General features: G+C 49.6%; 2 protein-coding genes across 7 annotated transcripts in view; one reads left to right on the top strand and one right to left on the bottom strand.

Moving 5' to 3' along the window:
- Window positions 1-772, top strand: part of RNF24 (ring finger protein 24) — a 28,496-nt gene extending 27,724 nt beyond the window's left edge. For all 5 annotated transcript variants that reach the window (XM_030947804.1, XM_030947806.1, XM_030947807.1 and 2 more), the window contains one exon: window positions 597-772. In XM_030947804.1, coding sequence (XP_030803664.1) covers window positions 597-735 — 139 coding nt within the window. In that variant the 3' untranslated portion in view covers window positions 736-772. The remainder of the gene's footprint in view (window positions 1-596) is intronic.
- Window positions 773-3,015: 2,243 nt separating this feature from the next.
- PANK2 (pantothenate kinase 2) lies at window positions 3,016-20,823 on the bottom strand. 2 transcript variants are annotated; one of them, XM_030947968.1, is made up of 7 exons: window positions 20,543-20,822; window positions 11,152-11,361; window positions 9,659-9,912; window positions 8,583-8,759; window positions 8,221-8,344; window positions 6,554-6,679; window positions 3,016-5,711 (listed from the first exon to the last, which is right to left on the bottom strand). In XM_030947968.1, the coding sequence occupies exons 2-7, from the start codon at window positions 11,215-11,217 to the stop codon at window positions 5,661-5,663; spliced, it is 798 nt and encodes a 265-aa protein (XP_030803828.1). In that variant the 5' UTR covers window positions 11,218-11,361; window positions 20,543-20,822; the 3' UTR covers window positions 3,016-5,660. The 2 variants fall into 2 exon arrangements, with proteins under 2 accessions (XP_030803828.1, XP_030803827.1); XM_030947967.1 differs by having other exon boundaries at window positions 3,019-5,711; window positions 11,009-11,361; window positions 20,543-20,823.
- Window positions 20,824-22,611: the final 1,788 nt, after the last annotated feature.

The following is a 22,611-nucleotide window of genomic DNA, read 5'->3' as shown; positions in this document are numbered from 1 at the left end:
ATATAAATAATACATAAAACATATCTATACAAAATCCCTGTATATAAACACAGAGAACCCCCCCCAAAAAATCCCAATAAAACATAAAGGCACACAAATGGTGAATTAAAAACTGGGCACAGCAAAGCTCCAGGGCAGGGTAGAGGGGCTTGGGGGGGATTTTTGCAGCTCCACATCAATGTCAGGTGTGCCCAGTGATGTCAGGTGTGTCCCCATCAATGTCACATGTGTTACCACTGATGTCAGGTGTCCCCAGTGATGTGAGTTGTGTTCTCAGTGATGTCAGATGTGTCCCCACCTACATCAGGTGTGTCTCCATCAATGTCTGGTGTGTCCTCACTGATGTCAGCTGTGTCCCCACCTGTATCAGGTCTGTCCTCACTGACAGGAGGTGTGTCCCCAGTGATGTCAGGTGTCCCCATCAATGTCAGGTGTGTCCCCAGCGATGTCAGGCATGTCCTCACTGATGTCAGGTGTGTCCCCACCTGTATCAGCTGTGTTCCCACTGACATCAGGCATGTCCCCAGTGATGTCAGGCATGTCCTCGCTGATGTCACGTGTGTCCCCACTGACGCCCCGTGTCGCGGTGTCCGCAGGTGCCTCATCAAGTGGCTGGAGGTGCGGAAGGTGTGTCCCCTGTGTAACATGCCGGTGCTGCAGCTGGCGCAGCTGCACGGGAAGCCGGACCCGGGCCCGCCGCAGGGGCCGCTGCCCGGCTCGCAGAACATCGTATAGAGCATCATCCCTCCCGGGCCGGGCCCGGCCGCGCCCGCCCGCGGCGCTCGGACACAACCAAAGCACTTCGGCCGCAGCTGAGCGGCCCCGAATCCCGCCGGGATGAAGCCTGGGCTCGGATCCTCCGCCAGGGCCACCAGGGGACTCGGCGTCCTCGGCACGACATCCTTCTTCCAGCACCTCCCTTCTGCAGCGCCGCGGCCGCCGGGAAGCGAAGGGGGGCACCCGGCGAGCTCCGGGAGCTCCACGGCCCCGAGCTCCGGCTGCTGCTGCCCCCGAACGGGGCGGGCCCCGAGCGTCGCGGCCGGTTCTGCTCCCTCCTCTTCGCCTTCGGTTCCTTTGCCTTTGCGGCTCCCGGCAGGAAAGGGGGTCTCGCCCCTGGCGTTGGGTGTCCCCTCGGCACCCGGTGGTGGCTGTGCGGGGTCTCCCGGGTTTGGATTCCCCCCACCCTCTCGAGGGTGCCTGTCCCTCCTCCTCGGCTACCTCAGGGGCCTGGAGCTCCTGGAAGGGGGCACCACCCTCCTGGCCTCGGCAGCAGCGAGAGCCAATGGCGCGGGGGGCAGCAGCAATCCCGGCCGATCCTTTGGGATCGTCCCGGCGCTTCCAGCCGGGCTCTGTGGGCAGCGGTTCCCTTGCCAAAACACCCGAACCCCATCAGCGCCTGGGGGAGCTGGGCCACCCCCCGGCCCCTCCGAGCACGGGTTTTGGGTGTCCCCTGTGTCCCCTGCCGTCCTCAGCAGTCGCATTCCCGGGGTGGGGAGGGAGGTGTCAGTATTCCCGGGGGCAGGGCTGGGGGGGCTCCTGGTGTCGTCCCCCCTCCCAAAAAAACCCGGGACTGTTTATGGAGCGTGGAGCCTCATAGACGTGTTTGTACACTACAAATTCTGCAGCAGAATATTTTTTAAAACATTCGCTGGTTTTGGTTTTTTTTCTCTTGTTTGTTTGGTTTTTTGTAAGCTCTATTTTTGTATATTTAATTGCTATTTGAAAATTCTAATAATGCGTCTTTTTTGCTAATCACACTCTTCTTAAGGAAAAACCAGGAAAGAAAAAAAAAACAAACAAAAAACAAAAGCAACCAAGAGTTTGCATGTGATTTGACTTGAAATGTAAATAAAAGCAGGTTTTGGAAGCGGGGGTGTGTTTGCAGAGGGTCTGTCCCCTCTCCCTTGTTCACTGTCACCTTGGGGATGTCCCCAGCAGGGGAGGGACACGGATGGGCGGGTTTGGGGTTGGGGTGACGTTGTCCATGTCCCAGAGCAGAGCTGATGGGGACAGCATCCCATGGGGACAGGCTGGCTGCAGAGCGCCCCAAAACACCCAGCTAAGAGGGATTGTGCAGGATCCAGGTGAGCTTCCCTGCTTAGGGACAGGATATTCCTCCCAGCAACCTTTCCACCCCAAATCCTAATGCCGACCTTCCTTAGGGCAGGGCAGGGTTCAGCTCCAGCTCAGCGCTGTGGGATCTCCGGGGGTGCAGCTCCAGCCCCGTTCCCTGCTCACTTTGTCCCACTCCTCCTCTTCCTCAAGGCTTCACCAGGCGGGTGCCAAAGTCCCCCTGGGTTGTGCCCATGGGGGTGGCCGAGCTGGGGTCACCCCGGGCTGGGGTCCCTGCAGGACCCCGGTGTGAAGAGGGAGACGGAACTCCCGCGTGTCCTGTCCCGCTGTCCCCGTCCCTGCCTGCGGGGCTGCTGCCCTCTAGTGCCGGATCCACCTGGAATCCTTGGGATGAGCACGAACCTTAAATCCCATCCCATTTCACCCCGGCATGGTCAAGAACAGCTCCCACTATCCCAGGGTGCTCCAAGACCCGTCCAGCCTGGCCTTGGACACTTCCAGGGATCCGGGGGCAGCCACAGCTTCTCTGGGAAATCCATTCCAGGGCCTCCCACCCTCACAGGGCAGAATTCCTTCCCACTATCCCACCTAACCCTGCCCTCTGGCAGTGGGAAGCTGTCCCTCAATGTTCCGTTCACCTTCTCCAGAAGGATCCCCAGGGACTGTACTGCCCTTACAGCCATTTTTGGGATGATGAGCTCGCTGGGTGCCTTCCCCCTGCTGGGACAAGGTCTGGATCTCCCACAGAGCTGCACAGAACAATTATTTTTGGTGCTTCCACCCCACAGCTCCTGCTCTGGATTGATGCTGCACCCTTCTCACCAATCCCATTCATATCAATGATCAATAATGAAGTTTTTCATCAAAGCCAAAACTGCTGCAATTTCCCCAGAATAATTAATGCTCTTTAAATTTTTTTCCCCCTTCTTTAAAATGTTTTGAAATACAACTGATTCCCAGAACCTGAAACATGCAGGATCAAGGATTACCAACAATTATTTTCAGTGACCTAAAAACCAAGTGGGGTCAATTTCCCCAGAACATTCCTGCTCATTCCCACCAACATCCATCCCACTGTGCTGGAGCTCCAAGAATGAGACATAAAGCAAACAAAGGGTTTGAAGCATATAAAAAAATAGCTAATATTTTATAACAAAGAAAAAAATCAAGCTGTTTACAAAAAAGGAATAGACAATAAGCCGGGAGCTTTGATGCTGGGATCAGACTGTGCTGGAGCTACTCCAAAATCCAGAGAAAAAGGAGTTACACAGGCTCATGTACAGAGTGAGGAAAGGAAAACCTGCAGGATGCCGAGCCCAGGGACTCCAGTGCCTTGGGGCAGGGATCAGGCTCTGGGATTGCTGCTGGAATTCCCAGCCTTGCAGAGATTTCCCAGCTCTCCACAGCAGAACCATGGCAAGGTGGCTTCTTAAGAAAAACCAGGCTTTTTCCTGTGGATCTGAAGGATCCCCACACCCTCCCAGCCCAGCCTATCACTGACCTGTTACATCAAGGAGCCACACAGGTCCCAGGCACACAAACATTCTAAAAAGACACAAGTTTCTGTGCCTTTTCCATGAGTTTTGTCTGTGAGGGTGGGTGAAAGGCCAGCCAGGTACATTTGTGTTAAATTTCAGGTGGTGCAGCAGGAGCTGAGTCCAGAAACCCTTCAGTCAGCACTCTGGAAATGGAGATGTTTTTAATGGAGAGTTTGGGAACCTTTGTGTGATTTCACAAGGAGTGAAGAATAAATGAGAACTTGAATTCAGCTGATCCCAAACAGGGTGCCCAGAGCAGCTGCGGCTGCCCCTGGATCCCTGGCAGTGCCAAGGCCAGGCTGGACAGGGCTTGGAGCAGCCTGGGACAGTGGGAGATGTCCCTGCCCATGGAATGAGAGGGGCTTGGAGGTCCCTTCCCACCCAAACCATTCCCTGAGCTGTATGATCCTGGAACAAAGACCAGGACACAAATGGAACTTGTGTAAGGCTGCAGGAAAAACAAACATTTTTCTCCCCAGCCAGCACAGATCACCTTCCACAGAAGCCCTGTGCTCTTTTCCCTGATTTTACTGGGATTAAATCCCTGGCTGTGTCCAGAATCCCAGCTCAGATCAGCTGAGTTTAGAGACAAACACAGATCTCCCCAGCAAAGCAAACACCCTCTGAATCTGTAGTTTCCTTCCTTTTCAGAGGGAGGTGCCACACAAGGAACCCACCTTGGAGTGTTCAGATCTCAGGATACAGCAACGAGCAGAGCTGGGCAGATTCATAAGGCAGGGAAGGGCTTGGGGCTGCCCAGCACTTCCAGCCAGGCTCACAAGGGAATCAGAGAAAAATTGGAAAAAATTCCAATTGGAAAAAAATTTAATAATTGGAAATTGGTTTCTCTGGGAAAAATACAGGAGTGGAAGGGTGTGTTGGGATCAGGGTGATGGTCATTTTGATATCCTGGGATAAACCCATGACCTGATCTGAAGGATCTGAGCAGCTTTCCCTGTGCTCCACAGAGCTGCTCGCTGGGAAGCCAGAGCCCTTCCAAATCTGCATCTCCATGAGCTCCCATCCCCAGGGAAGGTGCAGATACCTTGTTGCTTTTAGAGAGCGTTTATTGAGCGTGCAGGATCCATTCCAAGCCCCCATCCCCGGGGTGCAACTTCCACAGGGGCTCCACACTGCAGTATCCTGCTGACAGGCTGTGTGGCAGCATGCACAGGGAAAAGAGGGAGCACAGCATGCATGGAAAGGGGAGAATTCCCCAAAATGACAGGAGTGCAGCCATGGAAAATGGAACATGGAATATTACAGAGATCCAAGTGTGACTGAAGGAAGTGTCTCTTTGGTAACAGAGAGAAAACCCCAGACAAACAAACAAATATCCCTATTCCACCCTCAAATCTAGATCTCAAGGCTGGAGGCTGACTGACACCCCTGACAGCATCCCAGAGGGTGCTGAGGAGGTGCAGGAGGGCTGGAGACTGCAATGGGACTCACCCTGAGGCACAGACCTGTGCTGTGCTGCACCTTCCATCCCTGGGACAGACACAAGGACATGTGGAACAGGGATAAATAAAGCCTGGTGACAGCACAGCTGTGTCCCAGTGTGGATGGAGTTAGTTACACACACCAGGGCTGTGCTGATGCTCTTCCCCTCTCCCAGAGCATTTTCCAGCACCTGGAGAATCTCTGATTGTGAGCACAGAACTGACCTGGGCACTTGGCACTCCAAGGGATGCCAGTGGAAGGAGCAGAGTGCCCCTGCTCTGCTTTGTCACCGTCATTAAACATGGAGTAAAACTAAAAAAAATCCCCTAAAAAGGGCAATTCCATGTGACTGAAATGCCCCCCAGACCTTCCCATACACCCCCAGGTCCAGCCAGTGTATTCCAATCACATCCTTTGGAACAAACCTGTGCTGTAATCCCAGATGGATTTCAATTCTTCCAGACACCATCCCCAGGCTGTCCCCACAGTGGAACAGTCTCAGTGGGGGCTGTGACACAAAGCAGGGGCTCAGTGACACCAAATCAGGGGCTCAGTGGCCCAGGGAGTGCCCTGAATCCACAGGTCCACCACAGATCCTGCACAGAGTCAGGCTGAGTCCAGGAGTCCCAGGAGAGCTCCGACTGCACCGAAGTAACCCTGAGGAGCAGATAGGAACATGCAGTGAAAATCCATGGAATGTGTTCCCTGACACAGGAACAGCAATGCCCACAGAACCAGGGAATGGCTGGGGTTGGAAAGGACCTTAAAGACATCCAGTGCCACCCCCTGTCAAGGTCAGGGACACCTTCCACTATCCCAGGGTGCTCCAAGCCCCATCCCGTGTGGCCTTGGGCACTTCTACGGATTTCCAGGGGCAGCCACAGCTTCTCTGGGCACCCTGTGCCAGTGCCTCAGCATCCTCACAGGGAACAACTCCCTCCCAATATCCCATCTAACCCTGGCCTCTGGCAGTGGGAAGCCATTCCCCTTGTCCTGTCACTCCAGGCCCTTGTCCATGTCCCTGTCCAGCTCTACTGGAGCTCCTTTAGGCACTGCAAAGTCTCCCTGGAGCCTTCCCTTCTCCTGGCTATTACACAAACAGATTAATTTTAACAACATATAAAGGAGAGGAGAAAGATACAACTACAGGGAGGAAGAAAGGAAAAGGAAGAAAATTAAAGGAAAAGGAAGAAGAGAAGGAGAAGGAGAAGGAGAAGGAGAAGGAGAAGGAGAAGGAGAAGGAGAAGGAGAAGGAGAAGGAGAAGGAGAAGGAGAAGGAGAAGGAGAAGGAGAAGGAGAAGGAGAAGGAGAAGGAGAAGGAGAAGGAGAAGGAGAAGGAGAAGGAGAAGGAGAAGGAGAAGAAGGAAGCTGTGACTGTAGCAGCAAATCCCTGAGCTCCTCCTGCACTGTGTGCACCCAACAGCTCCACATGGCTCTTTCCAGAGTACTCCCAAAGATTTGTATTTTGCCATGAGACAAATTTTAAAAAGGAATTTTACCTCATGTTCCAAGAAAAGTGCTTTTAACTGCCCCTTTGACCAGTAGTCCAAGGCATAGGCCAGGAGCCTCATGGAGATGGTGTTGATCCGAAGGAAGTTGCCCACGAACACCACCCGGTTGATGTTCTACAAGTGTTAGGGGAAAAAATAAAGGAGTATTAAAGCTAAATTCTATTTTCTGCTTGCAGTGATAAAAACCCCACATGGGGAAGGGTCTGGAGCACGAGGAGCTGGAAAGGGGCTCAGCCTGGAGCAAAGGAGGCTCAGGGGGGACCTTGTGGCTCTGCACAGCTCCTGCCAGGAGGGGACAGCCGGGGATCGGGCTCTGCTCGCAGGGAACAGGGACAGGAGGAGAGGGAACGGCCTCAGGCTGGGCCAGGGGAGGGGCAGATTGGGTATTTGGGAAAATTTCTTCATGGAAAGGATTGTCCAGCCCTGGCACAGCTGCCCAGGGTGAGTCCCCATCCCTGGAGGGATTTAGAAGCCATGTGCATGTGGCACTTTGGGACATGGTCAGTGGTGGCCTTGGCAGTGCTGGGGGACTGGTTGGATTGGACAATCCTAAAGGACTTTACCAACCTAAATGGCTCTGAAATTCTATTCTTAAGTTCCTGCTGAAAGTGTCTGGCAGAATGTGCAGAACACCACACACAATTCCATCACAAAGCAGGAGCAGGCCATTTTAAGCCACCCTCTTCCTCAGACTCTCCCAGAAATTCCCAGGCCACACTACAGCCTTTCTCACTCAGGAATTTGGATACAATGGCTGATTTTCCTACAAAATCCTTGTACTGCCTGGTAACACTGTTCATCAAGGGCCACCTGCCTCCCCTTTTCCCAGCTCTGGCCTCTGATCCATCATGAAATACCTGAGTGACTCTACTGTGAAACTGGAGGGGAAAAACTGATTAGGAGCCCATAACCAACACAATTTTTGAAGAAATAAAAAGACCAACCAAGTATTGATTATTTTGAATTTAAACCAGACCTCCAGCCTTACTTTTCCATCCCAAATAGTTCTGATCCAAGCTCTGAAGCTTTCTTGTTCTCCAACATGAAAATAATTCAGTTCCTCCTCTTTCTGAGGAATCAAATCAAGTCTTTTACCTGCTCCTGCACTCATATCCTTCTGTGGATTTTCCTCCCCTCCCCACATTGATTAACACTTCCCCTGAACTATTCAGGATCCTCTTTTCATTCAGCTGGGCTCCAGAACAAGGAATTAGCAGATATATTATCAGCAAGGCTGTTCAGGACATATCTTGCCTCATTTTGGCTGCAGAGCCACATGAGTCAGGAGGATGCTGGATTCCATCAGCCCATCCATGGAAGCAGGCTCAGGATGGAGTGCAGAGCAGGTCTCTGCTCTTTCATAGCCCTGTACAATGCTGCTTGACATGAATGCAACAAGGCAGCACTGTAAAGAAGCTGAAAGCACAAAGATGCAGCCAAGGCCGTGGCAGTGGTAGGGCTTGGCCAAGAAATCCAGAGCGACTCATAAAAACAGCACAGGAGAAGATATCCAGCCTCTCCACCCCCTACCCCTCCTCTCCTCCTCTCCCACTGCTTCCCAGAGCTGTTCCCAGAGAGAGGCACATTCCTCAAGCAGGCAGCAGCACACAGGTGATGTTCCAGGCAGGGAGCAAGGGAAGAGATTCCCAAAATACCTCGTTAAGGGCACACATCCGTGCTATGGAGCCGATGTTGTTGGTGATGGTGATTAAAGTGGCCCTGGCCAGGTCCTCCTTGCTGACAGATTCCCTCTTCTCCTTGCTCATCATGTTTCCAAAGCTGTAAAGACAGATTTGTGGTTAAAGATCCCATCAGAATTCCAGGAGAAAATGAGAACTGCTAATTTAACCAAAGTGATTCATCTTGAAGGACTGATTTCTAACTTCAAAAACCACTGCTATCCATAACTTAGATCTCTTAGGAATGCTTGCTCTCCTAAGGCACCTAAACCTAGTTTTTCATCCTTGCAGGATCTCCAGGGGAAACAAAACCAGCCTGAGAGCCAGGCAGGCATTACCTGGATGCCACAGCCCAGCCTGGCAGCCCGAAGCGCTCGTAGTCTCCTCCATAGATGTCCCTCACCAGTTTGTCCACCTTGGTGCTGTCCCCATGGGATGCCATCTCCAGGGCCTCCTCAAACGTGGAGCAGCCTGTCAGAAGGCAGCAGAGACCAAAGAAGGTCCCACCTCCAAGGCTGCAAGCAAAGCAAAATGAAAATGAAAGCTCAGATTGTTCAGCTCTGCATCCCAGTTCGCTCAGGTCACCCCACTCTGAGCTCTGTTTCAGGGAAAACCATCTTGGATAGGCAGCATTTTCCTCAAAGTCTGTTCCTCTCACATGACCTAGAGGCTGTAAGGAATCCCTCACAGCCTTTGCACCTTGATTTTTTTTTATGTTACACTGTCCACTTTCTTCCCAGCATCCAGAGATGTTAATCTTAAAATAAATGTTAGTTCTGAGGGATAACTGGAGTGTCAGGGCAGAGATATCCAAAAGTTGAGGGAAAAACTCTGTCTTGTTCACTTTACAGCACATAGATGCCACTAATGATGCCTAGTAAGTATAAGAACTGTACTGAAGGAATTTAAAATTATTATAATTATTACTATTATTATTACTATTGCCTTTCAGGGAATCCAGGAAAGCTTAAAGCCACAGAACTCTATGGCTTTGCCAGGACACAAAAGCCACATCTTTAAGATGGGTAGCAACTGGGGAATTACTGCTATTCCATTATCCCTCCCACCAAAATCTGGAAAGTCAGGATGGAAATCTCAACTTCTTGGATCAAAGCTAAGGGTTGTTAACAATGCAAACTATGTGATCTCACAAAATAAATAAATAAAGCTCTTGAATTCCTGCAGCAGAGCAACTGTAAAACCAGCTTTGATGGGAGACTGGCTGCATAAAGAAAAACCATGAAATCCACATCCTCTTTTGCAGGAGGGATCTTTTCTGGCAGGGATGTCACTGCAGTAAGAGCTTGGTCATTCCCCTCACCACCTTTATTGCAGCTTGTCCCAGAAAATGCCATTTCCAAAGCAGGAATGTGCTCCAGCCCCTAAAAATCCAACTTTAACCCCCAGCACTGACCTGGTGCCTGTTACCCGTTTATAGTTGTCTTTGGAATAGACAGCCAAAATGCTGACCCCTGAGCCAATGTTCACCAGGAGGAGAGGATAGGGATTCTCCAGGTTGAATGGAAGCTTCTGGCACCTCTCAGCATCCGTGGGGTTCTCAAAATAGTAACACTCTGAGTGTCCATTGAAGCCCACGGAGTCAATGTACAGCACTCCTTTAATGAGGCAGTCCAGCTCATCGAGCTTGCACAGCTCAAGGTCACCCATCTGGTGGGAAGGAAAAAAGAGAAATATTGAAGATTAGCCAGGGATTTGAAGTATTTATGCTCAGGGCTGGAAAAATGCATTCACTGCCAGCTCAGTCCAGCTATGGCCATGCTCCCTGTGGAGGCTGAGGGAGAATGGATCACAGGAGAGCACAGGGACTCCTAAATACAGCAACCCTCAGGTGAGGAGCAGGGAAAAACAATTTATATCCACAGATGGACACTGAGAGAATTCCAGCAACTCCCAGAGCCCTGATTTAGGCCATGATGCTGAGGCACTGGTGTGAAAAGCTGGGAAAAATGAGGTGGGACTTGCACTGTTTGACCAAAATATCCCACAGAACCCATCCAAAGGAACATCAAAAAAAAAGCAAAGATGTCACTACCTTGACCACACAAAACTGGATATTAGGAAAAACATAACAGAAATGGTTGTGATGCCCAGGGTAGTGGTAGAATCCCCATCCCTGGAGGGATTTAAAAGCCTTGTGGATGTGGCACTTGGGGACATGGGTCACTGGTGGCCTTGGCAGCCCTGGACTGGATCATCTTAGAGGGTTTTTCACCCTTAATGATTCTCTAAAAGCCTCTTTATTTGCATTTTTCCAAGCCCTGATTAAACAAATATTTATCACATATTTTTCACCATGAACAAGGTGAAGCCACATGATGATGTCCAATCCCAACTATGAACTTCCTGACAGTTACATTTACCACCAAATATGCCTGAACCTCAACCAGCTCATTCACACAGGTGTTAGAAATGAAACCAGGTGAGCAAAGGAAGAAAATAAAGCAGGAGAAAGACAGCAATGAGTTAAAAAAAAAAAACAACAAAAAGACTGAGATTAGCACAAGAAGAGATTAAAAATAGAGAGGAGGATGTGTAAGAAAGATCATTAATGAACAATTTTAGAGTTACATTCAGGGCAGGAAGTGTTTTAATTTGGAGATGCCAACTTGAACTGGAGTTAGGGACAGCATCCAAACACAGATTTAGAGAAATCTGAGAGCGTGCAGAGCAAAGTTTCTAGTTTGAAGCTTTCAAAGCAACCTCACTACCAGATCCTAATGGTATAGAAGCCAAAAATGCCTACTGTGCGAAAGTCCTGCTCAAATTTGTACGCTCCACCTCCCGTGGCACATAAGGTGGTGTGGAGGCTCGAGAAGTGCTTTTCGCTTCCCATTTGGATAAAAGCAGGCATGTCATGGGTAGGAAAGCGTATAAAGTGCAGATTGCCTTTACGTCCACACAGGGTGAGCTCCCTGAGCTCAAGGTGCACATCCCGAATGCCTGTGGAGCCATAGGCTACGTTTGAGGTCAGGTATTTGCGGATGCTTTTGAGGTTTTCCACTTCTTCCTCTTCCTCTTCGGCCGTGATGTCCTTGGGTTCAAAATAAACCAGTTTGACCAAAGTGCCTCCAATGTCCAAACCAAACCAGGGGAAGACTGGAGAGAGAAGACAAAGAGGAAATTGTTGGGGAAGATGAAACAGGAAAGCTGTGGTGGTGTTCACAGGGGACCCAGGATGAGGGAAGAGATGAGAATCTTCACTCCATGTTTCAGAAGGCTGATTTATTATTTTGTGATATGTATTATATTAAAAGAAAATTATATATTAAAACTATACTAAAAGAATAGAAGAAAGGATTTCATCAGAAGATGAAACAGGAAAGCTGTGGTGGTGTTCACAGGGGTTCCAGGACGAGGGAAGAGATGAGAATCTTCACTCCATGTTTCAGAAGGCTGATTTATTATTTTATGACATATATTATATTAAAAGACAACAAAAATTATATACTAAAACTACGCTAAAAGAATAAAGGATTTCATCAGAAGGCTTGAAAGGAAAAAGAAGGAATGGAATGATAAAAAAATCTTGTGACTGATCAGAGAGTCCGAGACAGCCGACTGTGATTGGCCATTAATTAAAAACAACCACATGAGACAAATCAAAGATGCACCTGTTACATTCCACAGCAGCAGATAATTATTGTTTACATTTTGTTCCTGAGACCTCTCAGCTTCTCAGGAGAAAAATCTTGGCAAAGGGATTTTTCAGAAAATACCATGGCTACAGAAAGCCTTATAAATATGATTGCCTGGCAGAAGATTTTGAGAATATAGAAACTATAAGGGAGATTGAAATCAAAGCAAGCTTTGAGATACCTTAGTGACTGAACAACGGGAAAACAATGGTGTGGCCAGCTGAAGTTAATCCCCTTTTGATGAAACAATTCCTTCTGCCTGCAGAGAGGTCCAAGGGTCAGAACAGACCCTACTAGCCTGGCAGAAGGGATCCAAAGAGGAGTTTGTAGGGTATAAAATGTAACACAGTGTGGTCATGTAATGATTCTTATAGGCTGTATGTAAATGCTGTAGGATTTGAATATTGTACTAGATTGGTTAGTGAGAATTAGAATATTCAACACAAAAGAATATTTATTGTATTGTAACAGGAACCTCACTCTCTTACTCTCTTATCCTCTCTCACCCTCTTTACCACTCTGTTTACTTCTCTCAGGCCTGCTCTGAGCTGTGGCTGGCAGCTCCCAGCAGGGCCCTGCACCCAGGCCCTTTGCAATAAACCCCAAGTTCCATGACCTGGCTGCAGAGATCTCTCATCTCCATCCATCCTGACTGTCCTACCCCCCAATGCTCCTACAGTAAATGAAACAGGGTATGGCACAGCCACAGCATCAGCACCTTTCCGGTGTCCCCACCCATGGGAGGAGGTTGGAACTTGTGGTCTTTAAGGTCCCTTCCCACCCAAATTGTCACCATCATATTTTCTGGAAAAATCCCTTTGCCCAGGATTCTTCTCCTGGGCAGCCTCAGAGAAAAATGAAAACAATTCTCATCTCATTTGCTTTTCCTGTGTTGTGCTCACATGTGGAATGTGTTTGGAGATTGTTTATCCAAGTGGTGATTGTTTCATTGGTTTCATGTGAATTGTTTTGACTTATTGGCCAATCAAGGTCAAGCTGTGTTGAGGCTCTGGAAAGAGTCACGAGTTTTCACTGTTATCTTTTTAACCTTCTGTAAATATCCTTTCTGTATTCTTGAGTATAGTTTAGTTTAGTATTCTTTAATATAATATAGTATCTTAAAAGAATAAATTAGCCTTCTGAGAACATGGAGTCAGATTCATCATTCCTTCCTTCATCTGGGAACCCCACAAATACAATACCAAACCATCCTGTGATTCTATGAAAAGTTTTCACTGAATTAATTAATGCAGTTCTCATGTGGTCTCTCCATTCTCAGGAATGCTGTCTTTGACAAGAGACTCCTCCAACATGAGCACAGCTCCTGTTCAGAGATCCCCCATGTTTGAATATTTGCTGTACAACACTCAAACACCTGACATCCCTCCCCACAGGTCTGACAGCTTCCACAGCCCTGCCAGATCCTGCTGCAGGTTTAATCCCCAGCTATTCCTTTTCCCAAGTTCTGAACCAGAGCCAGAGCCATGGATAACACCAGTGCTTTTACATCAAAGGGATGTACAAACGTTCCCTAATTACAACACAGAGCTGAGGTAGACAAGTAATCTAAGATGCCTCAGGGAGACAAAAACAAATGTCTAATTGGATTATTTTATTAGTCAAATTCCCCCATGGTACAAAATATGCATCAGTGTCAGGCCCAGCAACGTTTACAGCTGTGTTAGATAATGAGCTTCTTGGAAAAGATCAAGAGAAACCCCTGATCTGATGGAATCTGCGATTAGAGCTGGGAACTGGAACAGATTAATATCACAATTAATGAGCTAAAGGAGAGGCTGGAGCTAATGAGATGCACAGGATCCAGAGCAAAGGGAAAAATGGAGCCACATGGAAGGGCTTAAAGGAGCAGGATTCAATCCTTATGGTAGCTTCCAGAAGGAAAAAAGGAACTGTTAGAAGATAAACCTCAATAATGGAATCATAAATGTTGGGAAAACCTCCATAATCCCAACCATTAACCCAGCACTGCTAAGGCCACCAATGAACCATGTCCCCAAGTGCCACATCCACATGGCTGTTAAATCCTTCCAGGGATGGGGACTCCAACACTGCCTGAGCAGCTGTTCCAATGCTTGGCCACTCTTTTGGGGTGGAAACTTTCCCAATATCCACTCTAAATCCCCCCTGGCCCAACCTGAGGCCGTTCCCTCTCCTCCTGTCCCTGTTCCTGGGAGCAGAGCCCGACTCCCTGGCTGTCCCCTCCTGGCAGGAGCTGTGCAGAGCCACAAGGTCCCCCCTGAGCCTCCTTTGCTCCAGGCTGAGCCCCGTCCCAGCTCCCTCAGCTGCTCCTGAGGCTCTAAACCCTTCCCCAGCTCTGTTCTCTTCTCTGGACACGTTCCAGAGTAGATGTTAGCAATGTTCCTTTGGCAAACAGATCCTGGGTTTTAGTAAAATTCCTTATCTGCAAACAGATAAGGGTGGAACATGGAGAAGCCCTCATTCCTCTCCCTTTGGAGCAAGAATCCCTCATGCCAGGCTCCTCAGGGAACAATCTTTGCACAGGCAGCAGCCTGACAAGTTGGAGGACACATTTTCTCCCAGGCAGATTTATCTGGTGGCTGTACATGCCCTTCCAAAGCTTTCCAGCTCCCAGGAGCTGCTGGCACCAGCAGCTCCCCACAGTATTTTTAATCCACCAAGTTATTTTTGTGTATTTCCACAGAGGCCACCCCCAACCATCACCAAAGGAAATCTTGAAAGAAGATGCAAGCTCTATTTTTGGAGACACATCCAAACCCCAATCACTCTCCATTTCAGAGGCATTTACTTCAAACAAGAAGAGACACAAAAATAACTTTTCATGAATGAAAGGGAAAGGAATCTGAATGGCAGCCCAACAGAGGGAGGGAGCAGGAGCAATCCAAGGACTTTTACACAGATAGTGATAAGACAAAGGGAAAAGGTTTTAAATTAAAAGGAGACATTTACATATTAGGAAGAAATTATCTCCTGGGAAGATGGTGAGGCCCTGGCACAGGCTGCCCAGAGGAGCTGCGGCTGCTCCTGGATCCCTGGAAGTGCCCAAGGCCAGGCTGGATGGGCTTGGAGCAACCTGGGACAGTGGGAGGTGTTCCTGTGTCCAAGACAGGGGGCTGGAAGCAAATGGTCTTTAAGGTCCCTTCCCACCCAAACCATTCCATGATTTTGTGATTTCTGGAATGTATTTGTTCCTCTCAGAACATGTCATTTGATTGCTGCATTCTGAAGTCCACTGTTTGGTTTTTTTTAAGCATCCCCACCATTGCATTTAGAGAACAATCTTCCCCCACACTCCCTCTGCCAGGAAAGACAAACATCCAAAACCACTGTGCTCTGTAGCCACATGGCTGAAAATGCCACAGGAGCTGCTCCATCACAGACTAACAGGCTCCCATTCCCAGCACTCAGCTGGCAGCACATGCACAGCTTCAGTAAAATAACATATTTGTTTGAAAGTTGCTAGTGAAGCTCACAAACTCCCACACTCGGTGACACAAACCTTCCAGATTTCAGCGCAAACACCAACTGGGTCCACCAGTTCAGGCAGCTTTCCTGGTCACAAAAAACAGAGCAGCTCCTTGGAAATTTCATCCCAAAGCCAGTACCATCTTCAGGTTTTTATTATACATAAATTTAGTTTGGGCAGAACATGAGGCATGGAGTTAAACCACACCAGTTATCCACTATCTGTCTCACCAGGAGCAGGAAAACAGGAATGATGCCAGCAGAGCTGGGAGTAACTGCAGCCAGGCTGGGCTCAGGGGTCACTATCTCCACTCAGCACTGGCCCTAAAAAGCAAATCCAAGCCCCTGAGGTGGGACACAACTCCTGAGCAGAGCTGGCTCACACCTCCCTGTGGCACCAGCTGGAAAAGCTCCACACTGAGCAGCTGGTGTGCTCCATCTGCCAGCAGCTCAGCTGTACCTTCCCCAAGCCACCAGGGATAAATTCCAAAAGACACGCTATTAAGGTAATTATTTTACCCCAAATGATTGTTAATTATGGAGTCCTCATTATTATATCCCAGTCACAGGTTAAGAATCCAGGGAAGAAGCATGTGAGCTCAAAATTAAGTACTTCTTTCCCAGGCTGTGAAGGATTCCCTATGCAGTAACACCTGTTGGAGAACTCAATCCATTACAGGGACAAAACGTCCCTATAAATCCTTTTTTTGTAGGAAAGGGGAATGGCACACAAAGAGGAGGAAATTATTCCAAGGACATGAAGAACTGGGGATTTTTTCCTGAGACTCACAGGAACATGCAGGGCAGCAACAGCTCTTCCATGTCTGAGAACTAGAAAAATCCAAGGGAGGGAGGAGGAAGCTCTCCTGGATCAACGCCATCACCATCTGCCACCAAGATTTCTCCTAAAACACTGATTTTTTTTTTCCCAGCAGATGAAAGCCATCCAGAGATTTCTCCCTTTTAAGCCTCTAAAGCAATTTTTCCAAGAGAGCTGCTGCAGATCTCCAGGAGCAGCAGGAGAATTGCTGGCATCCAGGAGCCCCCTGGGCATCCCCGAGGCTGAATTTGCTCACTCAGAATGTTCTGTTGGAATAACCAGACACCAGCAGGAGATGCAAACTCTGCCTCTCATCACCTCCTCCCTGCTGCTACTTGGAGCTCTGGGTGAGGGCAGAGCCTTGCAGGTCTCCTTTAACAATGGGAAGGATGGAAAATCCCATCCCAAGACTGCCATGGGAAGCACTGCATGGACCTCTGGGCTCATCTCCTGCCCAGCACCTTCTGGGAAGGGTTTAGGTGTTCCTTGGGCATTTCCAAGAAAGGCAAAAAATCCTCTGTTCTCAGCTCCAAACCTGCAATCTGTCTCCTTGCAGAAATTCTGGGTTTTTTAGACAATGAGAGCCCAGAAGCTCATTCTCAGTTGAGCTGGGCAGAGAAGCTGTGGCTGCCTCATTCCTGAAGTGTCCAAGGCCAGGCTGGAATAATTTGTACTAATGGAAGGTGTCCCTGTCCTTGGCAGGGGGTGGAATCAGATGGTCTTGAAGGTCCCTCCCAACCCAAACCATTGGCCTGACAAAGTTTTGCTTTGCTTGAGCAATTTTAAAAGTAGGTCTCTCTATATATTTTCATATAAACAGTTCTTTGTCTTAAAAACAAACCTTCTTCTCAGGGGCAGATCTATGGATATGCAGCAACAAACAAAAGACTGGTCTGCCAACAAAGTTAAGGGCTCACAGCTCTGGCTAAATAATCCCAGAAAAGCTCCAGGATACTTTGTGTGCCCACAGCAAGAGCTGCCACCCTCCCTTCAAATCCCTTTTGCAGTCAGACTGTAAGATCTTCAGGGCAATAAAAAGAAATTGCCTTTATCTGATATGTAAATTACTTCATAAAATTGGTCACTGTGTAAATAAAAAAGCCCTCAACAGACTTATTCTGGAAGCTGCAGAACTGTCAAGATGAAAGAGGAGATATAATTAAAGATCTCCATGGTGGATTTTCATCACAAAACAAGCAGCTCGAGTTTTATTTCAGAGTGATCCTTAACTTCTGAGCCAATTAAATCAGGAGCTAAAAAGATTAGTCTGATGATTTAGTTCAGTGTGTGACAGCACCTCTAGGCTTAATCTGAAATATTCAATATTATATTTTAATAGTGTTACACCATGCTGGAAATTTTACAGCTGAGAAAAAATACAATTCATTAACATTTAATATAAAGTGACACTAAGTCCACATCTCCCATCCCTAAAAACAGGCTCTGATAGGAATTCATATTTCATACCCCATTCCAAAACAGAAAAGGATATTTAAACATCAAAGCTTAAATTTTGTACTACCAAAGAGGTGACAAAACAACATTTCATTTTTATCTTTTCTTGGATACTTTGTAAATTGAAAATTTAAAGTCATATGTCCGTTATGTATTTGCATGATCCTGACAGAAGATATTAAAACTTCCAGAAAAAGGGATCAGTTGAAGAGAAATAATATTTTCTCAGGGAACAAACAAACAAGCTACAGAAGGGAGAAGCACATTTTGCCCACCAGGGAAATAACCTAAATTCACCTCTGATGAATACTCCAAGATTTCAGGATGAGCAGGGAGGGGGAAAGGGGGAAAGTTGATGACCTGAAACACTGATCTCTTTCTCTTATAAAAAAGATTCATTAAAAAAACATTCCCCTGCTCATTATGACCATCATCAGGTTTCTGCTGGCACTTCACCCTGCCCACAGCCACAGCTCCCTTAAGAACCATGATGGGAATATCCTCATTGCTCAGCTGGGGTCTTCCCACTCCAATTTTTAAGTATGGATTTCAATAGTGGCACTGATAATTCAGTACCAGAAGGGAATTTTCCTGTGTTGTTCCTGAAACTGATAAATTTTTGTGTATAACATGTCTGCCTGCACTAATAACCCTGTCAGACTCCCCTTCCCAATGTAACACTCCAAAGCTTCAGCAAATCTCCACTTTGTGTTTTCGGGGACGTTTCTCAGTCCCTTCTGAGAGCAGCAGTGCCCCTGACTTCTGCCAGAGCACACAGAAAATCCCAGTAAAGCCCCTCGAGTGCACCAGGAAACATTTCACAGAATCATTCAGGCTGGAAAAGACCTCCAAGCTCAATTCCAACTGTTAACACAGCACTGCCACCTTCACCCCTAACCCCTAAGCACCACTTCCACATGATTTTCAAACAGGGAATTTAAATTTCCAGGGAATTTAAAAGCCCACAGTGCATGAAGGCACACAGCTGGCATAGTGGGTGCAGAGTTTATTTGAGATCTATCCCAAATCCAATCCTGTTCCCTGCTCTCTGCAGTGAGACAGCCCTGACTGCACATTACAGGCTCAGAGGGCTGAGGAGGAAGGAGGATCTGCCAAAATCCTTTCATTCCTGGGGAAGTGGGGCTCATCTGCCAGCACAGCCAGGCAAGAGAAGCCTCAAGGTCACCCAGCTCCTCTGCCACATGCCAGCAGCAGACAAGTGGCAGCTAAAGTAGGACATTTTTGATCCCACACCCATTAAGTGCCTTCCTTTCATTTTGGCTGGAGTCTTCCTTAAGGTGGGATGGAGCATTTTAACTCCAAAACATGAGTGACTGTCACATCAGGCATTGTCCCTGCTAAGGGACACACTTGTTCCAGCACAATTCTTATCACAAGAATAATTTAGGAAAGTCAGACTACATTGTAATCCCAAATCCCACCACGCTGACCCTCCAGGCTCAATCCAAACCCTTTTTTCTGTTTTCTTTAAAGTATCCCATGCCACTGTCAGCATCCAACTTTAATCCACATTTTCCAGAGAAGACACAGAAACAGCCCTGAGCAAGGCACAGAATTATCACCTAACACAGAGCTCCAGTCCTCCCTCATCTTCATACCAGAGATTTTCATGTCCCTGCAGCCTTTTAAGAAGTCTCTAATTAAGAGCCTCACGGTCCTCTATTTCTATTTTTCACACTATCAAAAAAAAGAGCAGTAACACTCTTAAAATTTCCCATAAATATGGTAGCAATGTCTCAGCACTGCCAGTCACAGCTGAGATGCAGCAGAATCCTGATCCCTGCTTTCAGCCCAGATTCCTTGCTCGTATCTCTTTAACAGCTGTGCAGGTACCAAGGAATTACACCGAGGCTGTTTCATTTTCAGGGTATGGCAATTTCCTTCCAGGAGGAAGGACTCCAGCAGAAGTCAAGGAATAATCTTTTGGTTATTCCTCAAATATGGCTGAAGTCAGGGACAGCCACGGCACCTGCACAGCAGCTCCTGCTGCTCCCAAAATGAAGGCTGCCATCCATTTTGCTGTTTCCAGTAGGACATTTACAAACGTGGTTCTAGGGATTTTTTATCCCTTAGAAAGCCTGGTTTGATCTGTGTTGAGCTCCTGCCCAACCTGTCAGGTTCTCCCCTCCCAAAATTTAACTATTCCCTTTGCTTTGCTTTCAGTTACCAATCCAGCCCCACAACCTCAAACCCCGGTCCCTCCATCTGTCTTGCTGTGTCCTTTTCCTCACCCTCTGTCACCAGCTGCCTTCCCTTCCTTCCCATCCAAAGTTCACTATTTGGGAACCTCAGCATCTTCCACAGCCCCATCCCATGTCCTGCCCCACCAGGCAGGTGTCACCTCACCCTAAACCTCCCAGAGCTCTTGGAGTTCAGCCTGTCCCACCCTTCGGCCCAACCTGCTGAGCCCATGTCCCTGTCCTACCGTGCTGTCCCCAAACAAGCCAAGCTGTGCCCATGCCATCACCCCACAGTGCCGTTCCCAAGCTGATGACGCTGGACAATTATCACCCCACCGTGTCCCTCCCTGCAGTGCTGGACAAGTCACCCTGTGTCCCCATGGTGTTCCAGCCTGGCCACGCTGTGCCCGTGCCATCACCCCCTTGTGCTGTCCCACTGTACAAATCCTCACCCCGCCGTGTCCCCGCCGTGCTGTCCCCACGCTGCCCGTGCCGTGCCCATCTCAGAGCCCCCCTCGCTGTCCCGGTGTCCCCATCCCTCCCCGCTGCTCCCCGGTGTCGCCCCCGGCCCCACCTCCCGACCACGCCCCTGCAGCCCCACCCACCGAAGCCCCGCCCATTTGGCTCATTACCATAAGCCCCGCCCCTCCCCATCCTCTGAGCCCCCCACCTCGCCGCCGTTCCCGCTCCCCCGCACTCACGCGGGCGGTTCTTGCGGACCGAGTCCCGCCGCTGCCGGCTCACGGACCCGCCGCATTCGCGGGGCTGCGGACCCGCCGCGCTGTCCGCGCCCGCCGCGCCGCCGCTGCTCCGCCGCCGCAGCTGGGAGGGTCCGGCGTCCGCACCGCCGCCGCCGCCCCGCCGCCGCGGCTTTTTCTCGTCCTCCGCGCCATCGCCACAGCTGCGCGGCGGCTCCATCGGCAGCGCGGCCCGGCCCCATGGGCCGCCCGGCCCCCGCTCCGGCCCCGCTCAGCCGCCACCGCCGCAGCCACCGCCCCCGGCGCGCCTGCGCCGCACAGCCCCGCGGGGCGGGACACCCCGTGAGGCGGCCGCCAATCCGCGCCCCCCGCGGCGCAGAGCGACAGGAGGATGCGCCAATAGGAGGCCGGTATTGCGCGGCAGCGGGGAGCTGGGCCCGCCTCCTGCAGTCGGTCGCGTAGAGTGACCAGCGCGGCTGCCCAATCGGAAGCGTGCACCCGGGTGAGGCGGGCCGATATGCGGCAGCTCGGGCCTATGGGCTTCCTCTGGGCTGAGATTGACAAGGCAACCGCCCAATGATCGAGAGACTTGTCCGGGTGGGGCGGGAAAAGGCGCGGTGATTGACAACTGGGTAACTATGGCAACGCGGGGGGCCGAAGGGAAGAACCGCAGTCGGTTCGGCTGGGCTGGGCCGCGCGGAGGGGTTTATTTGAATATGATTTGCATATGCAGATGACAATGCAAATAGACGTGGGGCGGTCTGCAACCCACCTTGACGGGCTTGAACGGACCTTAAAAACCACCTCGTTCCACCCCCTGCCATGGGCAGGGACACCTTCCACTATCCCAGGGTCCTCCAAGCCCCATCCAGCCTGGCCTTGGGCACTTGCAGGGATCCAGGGGAAGCCAGAGCTTCTCTGGGCACCCTGTGCCAGGGCCTGCCCACCCTCACAAGGAAGAATTTCCTGCTAAGATCTTAAAATCCTCAGCTCTCCTTTCCAACCCAACATAATTCTAGTGTGGATACATCCCTGTTCTTTAAACCCTGATCCCACATTTATCAACAAGCACAGCAGGAAAACCCCAGGTGACGGAAAAATTGAGGCAACCATGAAGAGGGGTGTAAGCAACAACCAACAGGATGGAAATTCAAAAAGGAAAACACAGATTCCCAGACTACGGGGTGCCATAATGATGGAGATTCCCGTGTGGAATGTTAATTGTTGTCTGTCACACCAAGCATGGTGACCCAGGGTGCTCCTCACCTGCCCCGAGGTAATCCCAGCTCACCACAATCCTCAGGCATTAATTCGATACCTGAAGGATCAGCGACCAACATTCCACAGAGGTGTGATAATTTCTGTGAAAATTTGCTGAATCCTGGTTGCCAGAGTGAAAATGGGACAAAGGGATCGGCCAAATTCAGTTGGTGTATTTTAATATCCTGTTGGGTGAGTAGAGGAAGTGGATAAATGGGGTTGGCAGTGACAGGAGATAAAGGATGAGCTCTCTGAACACAAATAATCTCATTCAGAGCAGCATTGCTTTCATTTGGGTAAAAAAGGAAGTGGCTGAGCTGCCTCTTGAGTATTTTCAACCCCTGCTGACTGTTTGACACACCTGGGCTGTAACAGCTGGAGCTGGGAAAGCAGAAAGTCAGGGAAGCTTGTGGGTGTCTCAGCTCTGGGACACAGCAGAGCCCTTGGGAGCACGGAGAGGGCACAGGAAAGGGCTGTTCCCTCCCAAAAGGTTCCTGTTTGTCCCCAAACAGCACACAGGGGGCTGAGCAGTGGCTTAAGGATGGTGGTGCCTCTGTTCTGCAGGTCAGAGCTGTTCAGGGCACAGGAAGAGAGGAGCAGCACCTCCAGAGCTGAACCCAGAGTGGCTAAGGCGGCCCAGCATGGAAAAGGTGCCCATTTTCTGGGCAGGGTCCCAGAATTCAAGCAGAAAACCTGGATAATTAATAAGGCAGCATCCTGGCTGGGTGGGTACCAAGCTCAGCACACATCTGTGCAGTGCCCACCTGGTTACATCCAGTCCCTTCTCTTCCAGCCTCAGCTCTTTGTGGCTC

The sequence above is a fragment of the Camarhynchus parvulus genome, chromosome 4, assembly GCF_901933205.1.
Source record: "Camarhynchus parvulus chromosome 4, STF_HiC, whole genome shotgun sequence".
NCBI lineage: Eukaryota > Metazoa > Chordata > Aves > Passeriformes > Thraupidae > Camarhynchus > Camarhynchus parvulus.
This window is presented reverse-complemented; position numbering and strand designations above follow the sequence as displayed.

Excerpts from the sequence above, each read along its gene's own strand:
- PANK2 (XM_030947967.1), bottom strand. The coding sequence starts at position 20,759 with ATGGAGCCGCCGCGCAGCTGTGGCGATGGCGCGGAGGACGAGAAAAAG. Across the intron at positions 11,362-20,542 it reads GGTCCGCAAGAACCGCCCGC|TCTTCCCCTGGTTTGGTTTG; the intron begins GTGAGTGCGGGG and ends TTCTCTCTCCAG. Across the intron at positions 5,712-6,553 it reads CACTTTTCTTGGAACATGAG|GGTTACTTCGGTGCAGTCGG; the intron begins GTAAAATTCCTT and ends TCTGCTCCTCAG.